The sequence below is a fragment of the Tilletiopsis washingtonensis genome (assembly GCF_003144115.1).
Source record: "Tilletiopsis washingtonensis strain MCA 4186 unplaced genomic scaffold FA09scaffold_4, whole genome shotgun sequence".
Classification (NCBI taxonomy): domain Eukaryota; kingdom Fungi; phylum Basidiomycota; class Exobasidiomycetes; order Entylomatales; genus Tilletiopsis; species Tilletiopsis washingtonensis.
Genome location: NW_020312001.1, coordinates 313976 through 329290, shown reverse-complemented (window position 1 = coordinate 329290; position 15315 = coordinate 313976). Strand labels below are relative to the sequence as shown.

At 66.5% G+C, this 15315-nt stretch overlaps 4 protein-coding genes across 4 annotated transcripts; 3 read left to right on the top strand and 1 right to left on the bottom strand.

The window, feature by feature from the left end:
* Positions 1 to 125: 125 nt before the first annotated feature.
* FA09DRAFT_283563 (hypothetical protein) lies at positions 126 to 682 on the top strand (the record flags this gene model as incomplete). Its single annotated transcript, XM_025739852.1, has 3 exons — positions 126 to 245; positions 308 to 552; positions 610 to 682. Coding segments are annotated over 3 exons (438 nt in total), but the record flags the coding sequence as incomplete, so codon positions are not given.
* Positions 683 to 2983: 2301 nt separating this feature from the next.
* Positions 2984 to 4025, top strand: FA09DRAFT_328156 (hypothetical protein). The gene is made up of 2 exons (XM_025741665.1): positions 2984 to 3314; positions 3497 to 4025. Exons 1-2 carry the CDS (start codon positions 3170 to 3172, stop codon positions 3838 to 3840), a joined length of 489 nt encoding a protein of 162 aa, XP_025600303.1. The 5' UTR covers positions 2984 to 3169; the 3' UTR covers positions 3841 to 4025.
* On the bottom strand, positions 3976 to 11385 carry FA09DRAFT_358790 (putative POL2-DNA polymerase epsilon, calytic subunit A). Its single transcript, XM_025745009.1, has 6 exons — positions 10357 to 11385; positions 10108 to 10301; positions 9945 to 10055; positions 9390 to 9887; positions 9152 to 9337; positions 3976 to 9097 (listed from the first exon to the last, which is right to left on the bottom strand). The coding sequence occupies exons 1-6, from the start codon at positions 11240 to 11242 to the stop codon at positions 4067 to 4069; spliced, it is 6906 nt and encodes a 2301-aa protein (XP_025600302.1). The 5' UTR covers positions 11243 to 11385; the 3' UTR covers positions 3976 to 4066.
* Positions 11386 to 12159: 774 nt separating this feature from the next.
* On the top strand, positions 12160 to 15208 carry FA09DRAFT_328154 (Acetamidase/Formamidase). The gene is made up of 29 exons (XM_025741664.1): positions 12160 to 12285; positions 12338 to 12403; positions 12458 to 12535; positions 12593 to 12711; positions 12776 to 12799; positions 12853 to 12873; positions 12929 to 12952; positions 13007 to 13029; positions 13083 to 13108; positions 13160 to 13165; positions 13219 to 13414; positions 13477 to 13485; positions 13554 to 13583; positions 13644 to 13684; positions 13740 to 13769; positions 13829 to 13875; positions 13933 to 13955; positions 14008 to 14157; positions 14211 to 14242; positions 14268 to 14270; positions 14349 to 14389; positions 14444 to 14465; positions 14521 to 14548; positions 14610 to 14626; positions 14685 to 14696; positions 14751 to 14792; positions 14849 to 14861; positions 14921 to 14944; positions 14996 to 15208. The coding sequence occupies exons 1-29, from the start codon at positions 12179 to 12181 to the stop codon at positions 15047 to 15049; spliced, it is 1308 nt and encodes a 435-aa protein (XP_025600301.1). The 5' UTR covers positions 12160 to 12178; the 3' UTR covers positions 15050 to 15208.
* Positions 15209 to 15315: the final 107 nt, after the last annotated feature.

Below are 15315 nucleotides of genomic sequence, written 5' to 3'. Positions count from 1 at the left end.
AGCGGCAGCAGCGCCTCGCCGAGCACGAGGCCCAGGAGCGCGGCCGGCACGAGGTGTACCGCCGGGCGCGCGCCGAGCTGCAGGCCGCCACGGCGCAGCAGCAGCAGCAGCACCTGCCTCGCAGCCGCCAGGAGACGCACCAGGGCACCTCGTCGCGCTCGGCCCGGCCCGCTGCGCCGCAGCACCGTGTGTACCTGCTCAACTGCCGCGGCTGTGGCCTGCTGCTCTCGAACCGGGGCATGAAGGTGAGCGAGGGCGGGCGAGGGCGCGACATCGGGCCAGGCCGCAGCGCTGACGTCTGCTCCAGGCCGTGCTGCTCCTCCGGCCCAACATCACGCTCTACTCGACCGACGCGCTGCCGGCCAACTGTCGGCCTGTGTACCAGCAGCAGGGCATCGGCTCCGCACAGGAGCCGGCCGTGCAGCGCACCTGCGACTGCCTCACACAGAGCCTCGGCTGCAACGGCTGTGGCTCGCAGATCGGCTACATGATCCTCGCGCCGTGCGACCGCTGCAACAACAGCGTCGCAAAGCACCAGCGCAGCTCCAACGGGTGAGCATCTTGCCGCCAGTCCTCGCGTGGCCTTATTCTGACGCACGTCTCTTGCAGCCACCGCACCGTTCTGCACTGCTCCGAGATCACTGTGCGCGAGCGGCGCTACGTGCCCGGCGAGGCCGGCGTGCACGCCATCAAGCCTCCGACGCCCGTGTACGGCTCATTTCCCTACCGCACCTCGTCGAGCGCTGCTCCGCGCCTCACGACACGGGCGTCGCTGCGCAACTCTCCGCACCACACGTTCCTCGACGGGCCGTCCGAGTTCGCCAGCGAGGATGACTCGGACGCCGAGCTCATGGCCGACGCGCCGGCGTACGACAGCGAGGGCAGCGACGAGATGGACATCGACGCCGAGAAGGCCGAGGCGGCGCTCGAGCACGCGCGCGCACAGGCCGACGCCATGCTCGCCGACATGAGCTCCTTCCGCCACGCGCGCCCCACGCCCGTGTCGCTGAACCCGAGCCGCAGCCACGCCGCCGAGCCGGCGGCCAAGGGCCGCGTCATCCGCCGCGGCGAGGTGCTGCTCTGGAGCGACCTGGCGCACTCGGGCGAGTGCGCCGAGCCGTACGACAGCGACCTGGCCCTCGAGATGCTCCTCTCCGGCCGCTAGCTGCCTTCTTCTTCCTGGATTCCCTCCTCATCCCATCCCGTCCCGTTCGTAACATATGACTGGCTAATACTCACCGTGCCCCCTGCCCCTTGACGCTTCTTCTCTGTCCGCCGTTCAGCTCTCCGCGCATACACCTCTGCTGTCTCCTCTAATCTCTTGTCACTCTTCACCTTCTCTCGGCATACCGCTCTTTCTTCTCGATGCCCCCTTCACATGCCCCGCAACGCACGATGTACTTCGCAGCTCGATGAAGGCCTGTCATTGCTGTGAGGCGCGCGTGGCCATGGCCTGGTAGTAGCCGGCATAGTACCACGCATTCGCGAGGTTCTGCAGCGTCTCCACGTCGGGGCCGTCGCTCGGCGGACGCGGCAGCGCGGGCGATGGCGGCGCCAGAGCACCCGACGGGCCTGCCGCTGTTGACGCATCGGCGTTGCTGACGCCGGCAATGATGTTCGGCGTCTTGGAGACGGTGGCACACGCCGCATGCCAGGCGGCAGAGCCAGAGAGCGACGCCGACGGCGGCACGACGCCACGCGGCTCTGTGAAGAGAGAACGGTATGAGAGCTGCGAGACTGCGTGACCGCGATGCAATCCCCGCTGACGGTTGCGCTTCGTCGCACGAGCACTCACTCTTCGTGGCCTTGGCGCCCTTTGCAGGCCCATCCGCAGGCGAAGGTGCCGTGGCCCGAGCCTGCATTGCTGTCGAGAGACGAGTCGCCTCCGCTGCAGCAACTGTAGCTAGACGCAGTGCCTCTGCCGCAGAGTCGCCTGGCACCGCTGCCGCCTCGATGGCAGCGTCGATGGCGGGAGCGTCGGCCTCGGCAGCCTCGGCGGCCTCGGCGGCATCGACGGCCTGCGCCTGCTGCGTGCGCTTCTCCTCGCGCTTTGCCTCGTCGCTCTCCTTGCCCTCGCGCTTGCGGCGCTCGGCATACGCCTTGCCCTCGACGTGCGCGTTGCGGGCGGCACGAGAGTCTGGCGCCGGCGCATCATGCCACAGCGCCGTACCTGGCGCGCCAGAAGCGCCCGCAGTCGCAGCGCCGGCCGACGCTCGCCGCAGCCGGAATGCCTCATACTCGGCCACTGAGGCGTTCCATGCGCCGACGAGCGTGTCCTCGTCCCAGATGTCGGCGTGCGAGAGTGGGCGCGAGCCATCGTCCTCTTCCTCTTCCTCCTCTTCCTCTTCTCCATACCACTCCTCGCCCTCCTCGTACCACTCCTCTTCCTCATCCCACTCGCCGCCCTCTGCATCCGCTGTGTCGTCCAGCAGAGGCTCCATCTCGGTGTCTGCCGCCTCAGAGGCTGCTAGCGTCTGAGTCTCGAGCTGCGGCGGCCGTGGCGGCGCGGCGGCTGGCGCGACGGCCTCGTACGCGTACTCGGGCGGCGCGAGCGGGCGCAGACTGTCGGGCAGCTCGGCGTCGTCGTCGTCGTTCAGCGCGAGGCCTGGCCGGAGCTGTGGCAGAGCCGTGCCTGCCGACGGCGCCCAGACGCCCGGCGGGGCCCGGCGCACGTGCGGCTGCGCCGAGGCGGCGGCGTCGGCGCCGGTGCGCGAGGCGGCGCGCTTGCGCTTGTGCGGCGGCGCGGCCGGTGCGCTGCTGCGGCTCGGCCCGGCGAGGTCGTCGTACGGCACGATGGCGCGCGGCATGGCAGAGCAGGTGATGTGGTGCGGAGAGAGGCGAGCGGCCGGTTGGATCTGCGTCTGTGAGCGGCCTCCACGCAAAGTTCCCACGCGGCCGGCTGCCGTGCGAGACACGAAACGCCGTGCAGCGCTCAGCTGATGTGCTGCCCAGCAGGGGCCCGCTCTCTGTGCTGCACTCCACACTCATCCTGCTACCACAACCACGCTCTGTCAAGCTGCCTGCCAAGCGCCGTCTGCGGCCCGCATCGTCCTGCAGAGCCACCGCGCTCGCCCGCCGCTGCGCGCTCTCCAGTCCCGCAGCGCACGCAGCCGGCGGACGCGGCTGAGGCGAGCCGGAGCACCCGCCGCAGCGCGCCTGCCTCGACGCCATGGGCCAGTTCCGCAACGACGTCACGCACGACTTCCCACTCGCGGCAGAGGAGCTGCTCGACCTGCTGCACGACGTGCGCCGCCTCACGGACGCCAGCTCGCACTTCCGCAGCATCGAGCAGGACGCACAGGGCACGTGGCACGGTGAGTGGAGGCAGCAGGCGAGAGACGGCGTGCGGGCAGTAAGAGGGCGGCACGGCGTCGTGGCCGGGCCTGCGCCAGCACGACTGTTTGGCGCGTCTGTATGGCATCGCCATCTGCTGCAGCCGCATGCCATGGCCACCTGGCCACCGTGTGCCGCAAGCTGACGCCCCTTCTCCGCACAGTCGAGGAGTGGCTGACGCTGGCGCACTGCTGCGTGCGCTTCCTCGTCGACCTCGAGCAGCGCGACAACGGCGCACGCATCGTGTGCCGCGCGCCCATGTGGGTCACCGTGGACACGACGTGGACCGTCGATGCGCTGCCGCCGGCGCCCGACGGCTCGCCGCGCTGCCGCGGCCGCGAGGACTCCACAGTCACCTGCCCGCTCGTCGTGCGCCCCTTTGTCAAGGCGCAGTTCAAGCGCACGCACTCCGAGCTGCCGGCGCGCATCGTGCGCTACCTCGCAGACGAGCGGCGGCAAAAGGAGGATGATGAGAAGCCCGCCTCGCCGACTGCCGCGCCTGCCTAGACCCGCCGCCTGCGCATGACGCGCGCGCGGCGACGCTGCTGCTCTCCCTGGATCACCTCTGCCACACCTCACTAATGCTATACCTGGACAACGGAGACACGCACAGGCTGTGGGGCCGTGGGATAGGAGATACAGATTGGATGCAGGCGGTACAAGTACAGTGCTAGATGGTGCAAGACGGAAAGGGAAGGGGAAGAGAGTGCTCTACGGCGCGGTGCACGCACGATCAGACCAGCGCGATCAGACTGGCGACGGCGGCCTCGACGACGTGCAGCGCATGGAAGCGCGCCAGATGGCGCATCGCCGTCAGGCGGCGCAGCGTGTCCTTGCGCGTCACCGTCAGGCCCCACGAGCCGGAGCAGTTGCAGTGCGGCGCGATGTTGTTGGCACGCACGCCGCCGCACTTGTTGCAGCGCAGGTCCTGCAGCGCAAACGTGGTGACGAGCGCATTGGCCATGCCGCAGAGGCGGTGCTCGAGCGCCGGCCGGTCGTAGAGGGCGTGGCACTGGTTGCACTCCCAGGCGCGCGCCTTGCCCGGCCGCTCCGGCATGAGGTCGCCGTCGCGCGCCAGGTCCATGGTGCGCTCCTCGTTGCAGTAGGCGCAGATGACGTGCGGCAGCTTGAAGGCCTCGCACGGGTTGCGCCACTCGGACTCGGGCGCAAACTCGCGCACCTGCAGCAGCTCGAGCAGGTTGCGGCGCAGCACGCCGACCTCTTCGCTGAGCTCGCGCGCCAGGCCGAGCACGGCCATGATGGTCTTGACGAACTCGAGCGCAGGCGAGGTGCGCGTCGACGGATGCACGACGCGGCCGGGCAAGTCTGGGAACTGCCAGCGCTGCTTGACGGCCTCGGCATCCTCCTCGTCGTATCGCTGCTGCCTCAGCGCGTCCTGCTCTTCGGTGTGCTCCTTCTTAATGTCGTCGACGGCGCGCAGCAGCTGGCGCGTCATGCGCTTGCTCAACAGCTGCTTGGCGAAGTGTGCCTGCGCAGTCTTGATGGGGTCGACGAGCAGGCCGATGGTGCCGTCGGTGGTGCCCGGCGCCGCCTCGGTGCCGCCGGGCGTGACCTGCTGGATGGCACGCATCGGCGTCCGCTCGAGAGCAGCGGCGTTCTCGCACTTGGAGAGGTACAGCTGCTGGATGAAGGTGCTGACGATGAGCTTGAAGCGCGGCTCCACGGCCTGCGGCAGGAACGTCGAGATGTTCCAGTTCGACTCGACGGCGCCCTGGCGGCTGAGCTCGACGGCCTGCGGGTCGCTCGAGATGACACCGCCGAAATTGGCCACGTCCATCCAGAGCAGGTACTCCCAGAAGTGGACGATCTCGAGCTTGATGTGCTTGAAGAGGTCGCGGCTTGTCACCGCAGTCATGAGGTAGCGCCCGTACGCAGCCGCGCTGCCGGCGGTGGGCTTCGACGTGAGGAGGAAAAGGCGGCCGAACGACGCGTACACGATCGAGGCGCCCAGCCGCTTGAACTCGGCGAGAAGCTGCAGCAGCGTCTTGCGCATCAGACTCTGCAGGAAGGACTGCAACGCAGGCTCGTACAGGGCGCTCGTCGGGCTCGAGACCCAGCGCCAGAAGTTCTCCGACAGCAGCGAGCTCTCGGGACTCGTGGCGCGGGCGCGCTCGACGCTCCACGCCTTGAGCATCGCCTTGACGGTGTTGAACACCTGCGACGTGAGCACGGAGTCGCCGAGCGCCGTCGACGAGTGCACCGTGCCCTTGGCGTACTCGTCGAGGTTGTGCGAGGCGGTGTCGAACGCGAGCGATCCGCCGCCGGAGCCCTCCATGTCGTTGATGGAGCCGGACTGCAGCACTGCGTCGATGGCCAGGTCGCCGAGCTGCACCTCGAACACGACGCTCGAGTAGCATCCCGGCTTCGAGATCTCCAGCAGCCCATCCTCCTTGCCGGCGGTCTGGGCCGAGTGGCAGTCCTCCTCGCGGCCTCCAAGATCCGGCTGCGGTGCAGCAGACCACCACAGGACCATGTCGTGCTGCACAAGGCGGCGCGCGAAGTCGATGTCGGCGCCCGCGACGGAGGCGTCGCTGCCGATGTTGCAGAACGGCAGGTCAAACTGCGAGGCAAGGCCGACGACCTGGATGATCTCGCCCGCCGCGTGGAGGTACTGATTGAACATGCGCGTGGCGCTGGAACGCTGCCAGCCAAGGGCCGGCAGCCGGTCATCCTGGTCCGGCGTCGGAATGTGCAGCACCGGAAACTCGGCGATCGCTGTGCCCATGTTGCGCTCGTAGTACGCCAGCGGACGCGCCGACTTGAGCACGAGGACGGCGCCGCCCTGCTTCGCCGTGCGGAGCGTCGTCATGTCCTTGCTCAGCGCCTTGAAGGCGCGCTCGGCCGAGGTGTGGACCTTCAGATCGGCCTCGAGCGCGCTCGGCAGCTCAAAGGCGCCGCCGCTCATGTCGCCGTGCTTCTCCCGCGCATTGGCGAGCACGTCGACGTACAGCGTCTCGAGGTTGGGCATCTGCCGCAGGCCTGCGGTGTCAGCAACGTGGATCCGCGCCTGCCCCTCTGGCGTGATGAGGCCAAAGACGTGGCGCGTGTCCTTGGTGGCGTGGTAGAGGTAGAAGTAGCGCTGGCCGCGACCACCGTCCAGATAGCGCCTCGAGTGCATCGACATCGGCTTCGCCTTGACCAGGTCGGCAAGTTCGAATCCGGCATCGATGCCTCGACTCAGCTTGTGCTGGCTGCGCGGGTGCATGGAGCACGCGCTGCCGAGCTGGAGGTGGGCGCGCACCTCGAGCGGCACTTGCATCTCGTAGACGCCGTCGACGTTCGCGTGGTTGAGCAGGGCGGAGAAGTGCACCTCCTCCTCCAGGTAGACGGACTCGTCGACCGTGATGCGGAAGAGATGCCGGCATGGCGTGCCGCGCGGCAGTGTCCGCGTGAGGCTCTCGACGACGTACGAGTCCGCAAAGGTGCCCGGCGCGGGTACGCGCTTGAAGTTGACGTAGAACTGGCGCGGGACGCGCAGGCGCAGGTTGTGCATTTGCTGGTCGATCGAGACCCACAGGCGAAACTCGCCCGGCCTGGCCGTGGGTGTGATCTGCAGCACGTCCCACGTCGCGGACGCCATGCTCCGCGACGTGCGAGAGACGAGCGCGTCCATGGCTCCGAAGGCTGATCCTCGGGTGCGCGCAGTGCGTCCTTCGATCGCCGCCTGCTTTGCGCGTTCTTTGCGCTCCTTCAGCCAGCGCGGTCGCACCATCGCGAGCCAGGCGGAGTAGTCCTCCTCTGGAAAGACCTCGAAGACGAACTCAGCGACCTTCTTCGGCGCCGGCGGGCCCATAGATTTAGGCTCGGCGGCAGGCTCTGTGGGTGCTGTGGCAGTCGTGCTGCCGTCGGCGGAGGCCTCGGCGATCTTGGCTGCCGTTGCGACGTTGCGCTTGTGCTGCACCTTGAACAAGTCCGTCAGCTTGCGCTGCTTGAACTTGTCATCGCTCGCGGCGACGCGTCGGAACAGCCAGTCGGGATGCCGGATGCGCGGCACCGGGTTCGCGATGTGCTGCATGGCCGCCGGGATGGTGATGAGCTTCTGGATGACGCCGCCGAAGCGCTCGACGTAGTAGTCCCAGTCGAGGAGCGAGCGCAGGTCGAAGTTCGTCAGCGCCGGGTCGCGCAGGAAGCGCCGGAGATAGTACTGCTTGACGCTCGGCTCGGCATTGAAGAGCGCCACCGGCACGGCACGCTCGGTTACGGGCGCGCCGTGCGGCTTGGCCGAGACGATGAACTTGCACGCCAGGCCGCGGTCCTTGACCATCTGCGCGCCGAGGAACTCTGCGAGGCGCTTCGCGGTGGTGATGGCGGTGGACTTCTGCGTGCCGTACTCGGCGAGCGTCTTGGACATGCTCTTGTTCTCTGCGATGAGGTCGATGAGCTCGTCGTCGTGGAGCGCGCCGCCCTTGGAGAAGAGGATGTCGAGCCACTGGTTGGCGACGGCGCCGACGGCGTTGTAGCACGCCTGCAGCGTCTTGCCCTGCAGGAAGTGCTTGAAGATCTGCGTCTGGAAGTCCTTGATCAACTGCAGCTCGCCGCGGCGCTTCACCTCGAAGCCCTTGAGCTCGGCCAGCGTGCCGTCGTGCTCGAAGACGGCGTAGCGCTTCTTCAGCAGCTTGTCCTCCTCCTTGCTCGACGGCAGAATCATGGCGCGGTACGGGCCATCGAGCTCGAAGAAGATCGAGTTCTCGCTGTGCACCTCGTAGTGGCCCGTCGTCGGGTCCGTGAGCGTGTGGTACTGGTGGTTTGTGAAGCGCTGGTGCGTGAGGTGGTTGAGCATCGTGCAGGGATACGAGATGCCGAGGCCCTTGCCCGTCTTGGTCTTGAAGGTGAAGTTCTCGGGGAACGTGCCGGGCAGCATGCACCAGATGCCGTCGGTGTCGAGCTCGAGCGGGCGGCCGATGCGCTCGACGAGCTCGCGCGCGAGCTGGATGATCTTCGAGCCCGTCAGGCAGGTGATGCCGGCCATCTCCATCGAGTACCAGCGCGCGCCCTTGCGCATGACGTAGCCGTAGAAGGAGTTCAGAATGCACTTGTGCGCGAGCTGCATCGAGTCGTACAGCACAATCATCTTGCGCGCCTCGGCCACGGCCACGTCGTCCTCGCTCGTCTCGAGGTTCTTCTTCCACGTCTTGTGCAGGCCCTTGTACTCGTAGCGCCGGTCGCGGAAGGCGCGCACGGTGTCGATGTAGAACGGGTTCTCGCGCTGGCAGATGATCGACTTGCGCTCGACCGTCTTGGTCTCGTGCGTCTTCTTGTACACCTTGCGGCTGTAGTCGCCGAGGCGCTTCTTGAGCAGCGCCGACTGCTCCGTGGCGCTGAGCTCGTGGTAGGTGCGCTTCGGCCCGTTGGGGAAGCGCGCCGGGAAGAGCTCGCTGGAGAGCGCATGCCGGATCATGTTGACCTCGTCGCGCTTCGCCGGGTAGAAGTCGCCGCGCCAGGACCACTCCATCTCCTTGTTGCACGTCATGCCCGGCCGGTTGTAGTCGCACGTCGCGCACATGGCCTCGTCGACGACCGAGTCCGGCTGCAGCCGGTTGCTCAGCATGATGTTGGGGTACATGGCCGCGACGTCGAGATGGTAGATCAGCGGCTCCACCTGCACATTGGGCGTGTCGCGCAGCGCCTCGAGCATGCCCTGGATCTTGTCTCTGACCTCGTCGTAGTTCGTCACGTCCTCGAGACGCATCTTGCCCTCTTCGCGGATGCTGAACTTGAGCGCGTCGTCGAGGTCGTCGATGAGCTGCCGCGCGGCGTCAGGGTGGGCTGTGCGAAGGCAAAATTCGGGCCCACTCACCTGCTGCAGCCTGCTCGCGTCGAGCTTGAAGTCCGTCGCAATGTCGCTTCGGAACACACCGGCCTCGAGCGCCTCGACGTGGCCGCCGACGTACGTCTCGCTCTCCAGCAGATGTCCCTCGTAGGTGTTGCCCAGCGGCTCGACGTGCCGGTTCGGCATGGCGATGTTGCCTTTGTACGCCTCCACCTGCGCACTTCTGTCAGCAGCGCGCCAGAGGCAAGGCAGAGACGCGACGCACCATGAGCAGCGTCTCGCACAGCGTGCCCGAGCCCTTGCGCAGCACCTCGTCCGGGTTGAGGGGAATGATGTTGCACAGACTGAAGACGAAGGGATGCACGTACTTCATGTAGAGGTAGTACGTGGCGACGGCGTCCGAGACGGAGTACTGTGCCAGCGTCTGCGGCTGCTCGATGGCGTACGGCGTCATGAGCTCGGGGTCGAGCTCCATCGGGTCGTAGCCGAGCTTCGCGACGGTGACCGCCTTGAGGCCCTGGCTGCCCTGCGGCAGGTACGAGTCGCGCTTCACCCAGCGGAAGCAGTCCATGTGCGCGCACGACAGGCTCTTGTACTCCTCCTCGGCGTCCTTGGCAAAGCCGATCTCGTGCATCATGTTGAGGCCGTGGAAGTTGGCGCGCGTCTCGAGGAACGGGAAGTCGAACGAGTCGCCGTTGTACGTGGCCACAACGCGGGGACGCGCCTCGCGGAAGTGCGAGAAGAAGCGGTGGAGCAGGGCGGCCTGTCAAAGCCGAGTCAGCAGGAACAGAGGCAGGCGATGCAGCGTGCGGCAACGCACCTCGTCCGGCTCGTTGTAGATCACAAATGGGCCTTCGTACTCCTTCTTCGGCGAGTAGTCGAAGTTGCTGATGTCGCTGCTCACGATCTCGCGGTTCGTGATCAGAAAGCCCTGCACAGAAGGTCAGCAAGGGCTGGCGGCGCCTGGCGCAGGTACAACGCACCTGCCCGTCGATCATGTACGAGATCATCATCACCACGTCCGTCTCGGCGACGGGAAATTTGAGGGGCTGCTTCGTCGTCTCGATGTCGAAGGCAAAGACGCACGGCTCGGCACGCTTCACACGCGACGGCACGGAGCGGATGCTCACGGCGCCCTCGTGGAAGCTGACGTCGTACCACATGCCCACGCGGATGTCTGCCGCATCGCGCATCAGCAGCGCAGCCGCAGCACAGGCGACAGCGAGACTCACCGTTGTCGATGGCCACGCGGAGGTAGTAGGGCACGTCGTACTCGCGCAGATCAATGATGCACTCCTCTGGCTCCAGTGCCGGCTTGCCGCCGAACTTGGCTCGCCCGCCGGTCCACCCGTCTTCCGGGTCGGCGAAGGCCGCCTCGACGTCCTCCACCTCCAGCTCCATCTGCGCTGCGGCGCCCTCGGCCAGCACGTCGGCGTACGTGTCGACGGCGTCTCGCCGCTTCTGCGCCCGCTGCGCCAGCGGCAGCACCTCGCGCCGCACCGTCAGCAGGTCGTGCACGTTGTGGAAGCTGAGCTTGACGTAGGTGCGCTGATGCCCCACGAGATGGTTCGGGAGCTTCAGATCCTCCTTCTTCTGGCGCGCGCACGAGACGAGCAGGCCCTCGAAGCGGCGCAGCAGCCACTCCTCGACGTGTGTCTCGGTGCCGGGCTTGCAGCCGACGAGCATGTACGGCTGGTACTGCACTGTGACCTTGAAGCTGTCGGAGAACTCGTCGATGAAGTAGAAGTCGACGGCCGACTTGCCGCTGGCGTGCGCGGCGCCGCTCGACTCGTCGGCGTCGCGCACGATCGTCGGGTGCATGTTCACGAGCCACGCCTGGCGCGACGGGCCGGCCTCGAGGCGCTCGAAGCCCATGCGCATGTCGACCTCGTCGTTGGCCGCGGCCTCCTGGAAGCGCGCCTCGATGGGCGTCGACTCGTCGAAGGCGCCCTTGGTCAGCGACGCGGCGGCCTTCTCGTGCGCCTCGTCGCGCGGCCCGCCGCGGCCAGTGTGGCCGCCTCGCCGCTTGAACGTGCCACGCCCGCGCCCGGAGCCGCGCCCATTGGACGTCAGGCCAAAGGTGCCGCTCCGCCCGCCGCCAGCGGCATCACGACCCATCGCGTTGGTCTAGACCGTGCGTGCGCGCGGCGTGGCTGCCTGCGAGTTGGAGCGGGAGCGAATGAGGGCAGCGTGGAGCGTGGAGAGAAGAGAGGGTGATGTGTGCCGCGTGGTGGTGTGGAGCAGGCGATGAAGTGCTGTGCAGGGAGAGGGATGATGGAGGAGCTCAAGCCGCACGGCGAACGAGGGCGAGAGGACGAGCTTCCAGCCGCACCGCTCGCTGCAAGGCGCACAGCAGGGCGCAGCACCTGCGCGCAGGCACCTCGCCAGTCTAGTGTTGCCCGCCCACCTGAGAGACGCGTCTCGGCATTTTGGCAGACGCGTCGCTGGGCCGACGCGTTAAGTGCATCACGTGAGTCCCTCCCCCTTTCCCCCGGCCGTCGACTCGCGACCGCTGCGAGTCTTTGTGGCATCTCTGGCGAGCACTGGAAGGCATCGAGCACCGATGAGACTGGCTTGGACACGCCGCGAGACTGCGGTCCCCGCGCCTGGCAGCGAGGCATCCGAGTCGGGCCGCGGCGACGCGCTGCGCTCTCCGACTTTTCCTGCCGGCCTGAGCCCGCATCTGCCTCCCAATTCCTGGCGGGCTGGGGCTTTCAAGCCAGCGCGAGGCGCACAGAAGCCGCAGCGGCGCTTCGGAACAGCAGCAGGTGGGAGAGGCGCTCGTGGCAGTGGTTGCAGATGCAGGAGCAGGCTGCGGGCTGCAAGACGATCCGCGGCCTGGCAGGGCGAGGTGGAGGTGCGGCACGCCGACGGCGCGCGCACGGGGCACGCGCCGAGCCCGAGCCCCGCATCCGACAGCGATAAGGCCTTCGCCAAGGCGCTCTTCTGCCTCGCGCTCACACGACAGCGCACAGAGGCGGAGATCAGGAGGTGCAGCGAGCCGCTGCCTCCTTCTCAACCACCACCACACGACATCAAGCACGCCCAGCCACCATGGACGCCTCCAAGATGACCGGCGGCCCGATCCCCACGCTCATCGAGCTCGACCTCACCAAGCCCGCGGCGGGCCAGAAGAGCCTCATGAACCGCTGGCACAACGAGTGAGCTCTGGCCGTGCTGCGTGCGTGGACAAGCTCAACGTCGCCTCTGCAGCATCCCCTTCGTGGCCTCGGTCAAGCCGGGCAGCATCTTCAAGGTCGACTGCCTCGAGTGGACGGGGTGCGTGGCGAGCGCGCAGGCAGGGTAGCGAGCGAGGCTCACACCGCACTGCAGAGGCCAAGTCAAGAACAACGACAACGCAGACGACCTGCGCGACATCGACCTGACGAGCGTGCATCAGCTGACGGGCCCGTGAGACGCACCGCCCGCTGCGCTTCGGAGGCCCGTCACTCACACCGTCCGCCTCAGCATCGAGGTGCAGGGCGCCGAGCCGGGCGACATGATCGAGGTGATCTTCCACGACGTCGCCTTCCACCCGGACGCGCCGTGGGGCTTCAGCGGTATCTTTGAGCGCGAAAACGGCGGAGGTGCGCAGCTGCAGGACGCGCCACGAGCACATGGCATGGCGGCTGACACTTGCCTCCGACTCAGGCCTCTTTGCCGGCCCCGAGGACTGTGAGTTGGACGAAGCGTGTCTCACCCACCCAGCTCACCGGTATCGTGGGCAGTCAAGGAGTACCACGCAGCGAGTGAGTGCATCTCTCTCCTGCGGAAGCTCGGCTTGCTGACTGTGCCACTCGCCAGAGGCGATCTGGGACCTGACTGGCGGTGAGAAGCGTCGCAGAAGCCCGCCAGCGAAAGCTTACTGATACACGCCTCCAGTCTACGCAACGTCGCGCCACATCGTGAGCGTCAGCTAGTTTGATGCAGGAGAACAAGGCTTACCAGTCTTGCTCAGCCTGGCGTCCGTCTGGCTGGTGTGCCGTAAGTGACGCGTGGACATGGCGATGCGCCGGCTTACCTGGCCTGCATCAGGCACCCGTGAGCTGACTGACATCGGTGCGAAGCCCGCACAGCTGACCGCGTCGTGCCAGCGGCCTGGTGGGCACGCTGCCCTCGGCTGAGCTGCTCGCAAAGTGGAACGAGAGAGAGTGCGGCCTGATCGAGGCGTGCAAGGTCAACGGCGTCGAGAAGGTGCCCGCGGTGGCGCTGCCGCCCAACAAGCAGGGCGCCTACGTAGGCCAGGACCTGCCCGAGGCTGTGCGCGAGAAGATCTACCGCGAAGGAGCCGTGAGTCCGTTCGGCATACTTTGTTGATTAGGTGGCTGAAGCGTATGTCCATCTGCTTGCAGCGCACCATCGTCAGTCTGGCCCGAGCCGCCTGAGCACTCGCCCGACGGACGCTCACGTGCTATCTCCTGTCTCGTAGCCTGGCCGAGAGCATGGCGGCAACTGCGACGTGAGGAGAATACGGCTGCTTGCAGCAAGCCTCCGACTGCTCACGATTTACCGCATGCAGATCAAGAACCTGTCGCGTGGCTCCAAGGCCTACCTGCCTGTGTCAGTCGCACGGAGGCTGACACTCGGTTCGATGTTGCTCACACTGCCGCCACAGCTTCCAGTCCGGCGCCGGCCTGGCAATCGGGTGAGCTGCGCATTCGGAGGCCTCACGCTGCCGCTCTGCTGACCGAGGCCGCTGCGCAGCGACCTGCACTTCTCGCAGGGCGACGGCGAGCTTGCTTTCTGCGGCGGTGAGTAGCAGAAGGAGTAGCTCTGGTCAGCCATTCGCTGACACGCCCTCTCTGCAGCGATCGAGATGGCCGGCACCGTCGTAAGTCCTGCGAGCCTAGCCCACCGCCTCGGATGCTCACCTCGCTTCGCAGACCATGGAGATCAACATCCTGAAGAACGGCGTCGAGCTGCTCGGCAACGGCACGATGCCGATCTATCTGCCCTCGCCCGTCGACCCGATGTACAGCGACAAGATCGTGTTCCAGGGCCTTGGAGTCGACATGCACGGCGACGGACGCCAGGTGAGGCCCCACGCTCCGCGGCGCTCTTGGCACTAGCTAATTGCTGGCGTCAGATGAACATGTGCGCCACGACGGCGTACAAAGAGTGAGTCGGTCGCTTGCCATTGCGAAGCGCACCACTGACGCAGTCTTACTCGCAGAGCGGTACGTTTGGCACCTGCCATGCCTGCATTGGCGCTCATCCGTCCGCAGGCAAAGAACTGCATCAAGTTCCTGCAGGTGCTGGGCTACAGTCAGTGCCGGCATGCCGTACCAGTATGCGCGCGACTGACGGAGGCCTCTGCAGCTCGAGAGCAGGCCATCTTGCTGTGGGTCCGCAAGCGGACTTGTCCGACTGCTCGCGCGACTGACGAGCCTCTTCAGCCTGACTGCTGCGCCCGTCGAGTCGCACGTGCGTTGTCCTGTAGTTGCCACCAAAGCGACGTTGATGCTGACACGGCAGTGTACTGCAGGTCGCCGCAATTGTGGAGTGAGTCAAGAGGATGTGCCGGTGCAGCGCTCTCGCTGACCATCCTCCCTTCTATCAGCTCTCCGAACGCGTTCGTCTCGCGCTGAGCTCATGAGAAGCATACGCTGATACAGTCACTCTGCAGCTGCGTCACGATGGAGCTGCCCAAGGCAATCTTCGACCGCGAGTGAGTGGCCACGGGTGCTCGGACCAGCCTGAGCGCTGACACCTCGCCTTTCGCAGCCTCACCATCACTGTGAGCTGTGTCGCATCTGACCAGACATGCTTGTTTGTTCATGCTGACACACGTCACAGGCCAAGGGCTTCGAGAAGCGCGACGTGAGTTCGCTGGCCTCCGTCCAGCTGCAATGCTGACACCTCTCGCAACAGTACGGCCAGGCAGCCGTGCGCAGCGACGCCAAGGCGGGCATGTACACCAAGTAGGCGCAGCAGACGAGGGCGAATGCATGATCGGGAGATCAAATTGAGGTGTGCGCATGCGACGAGGAACGCTATGAGGAGTAATAGAAACATGAGGTGGCATGCGACGAGGAACGCTATGAGGAGTAATAGAAACATGAGGTGGGAAATGTGACGGAGGAACGACGAGCCTGGGCATGAATGCAGTTGGAGTGACAGAGGAAGATAACGAGGAAGATGGCCGTCCGCGCCGCGACGTACACGGACTCGACACGTTGCCGTCTAGAACG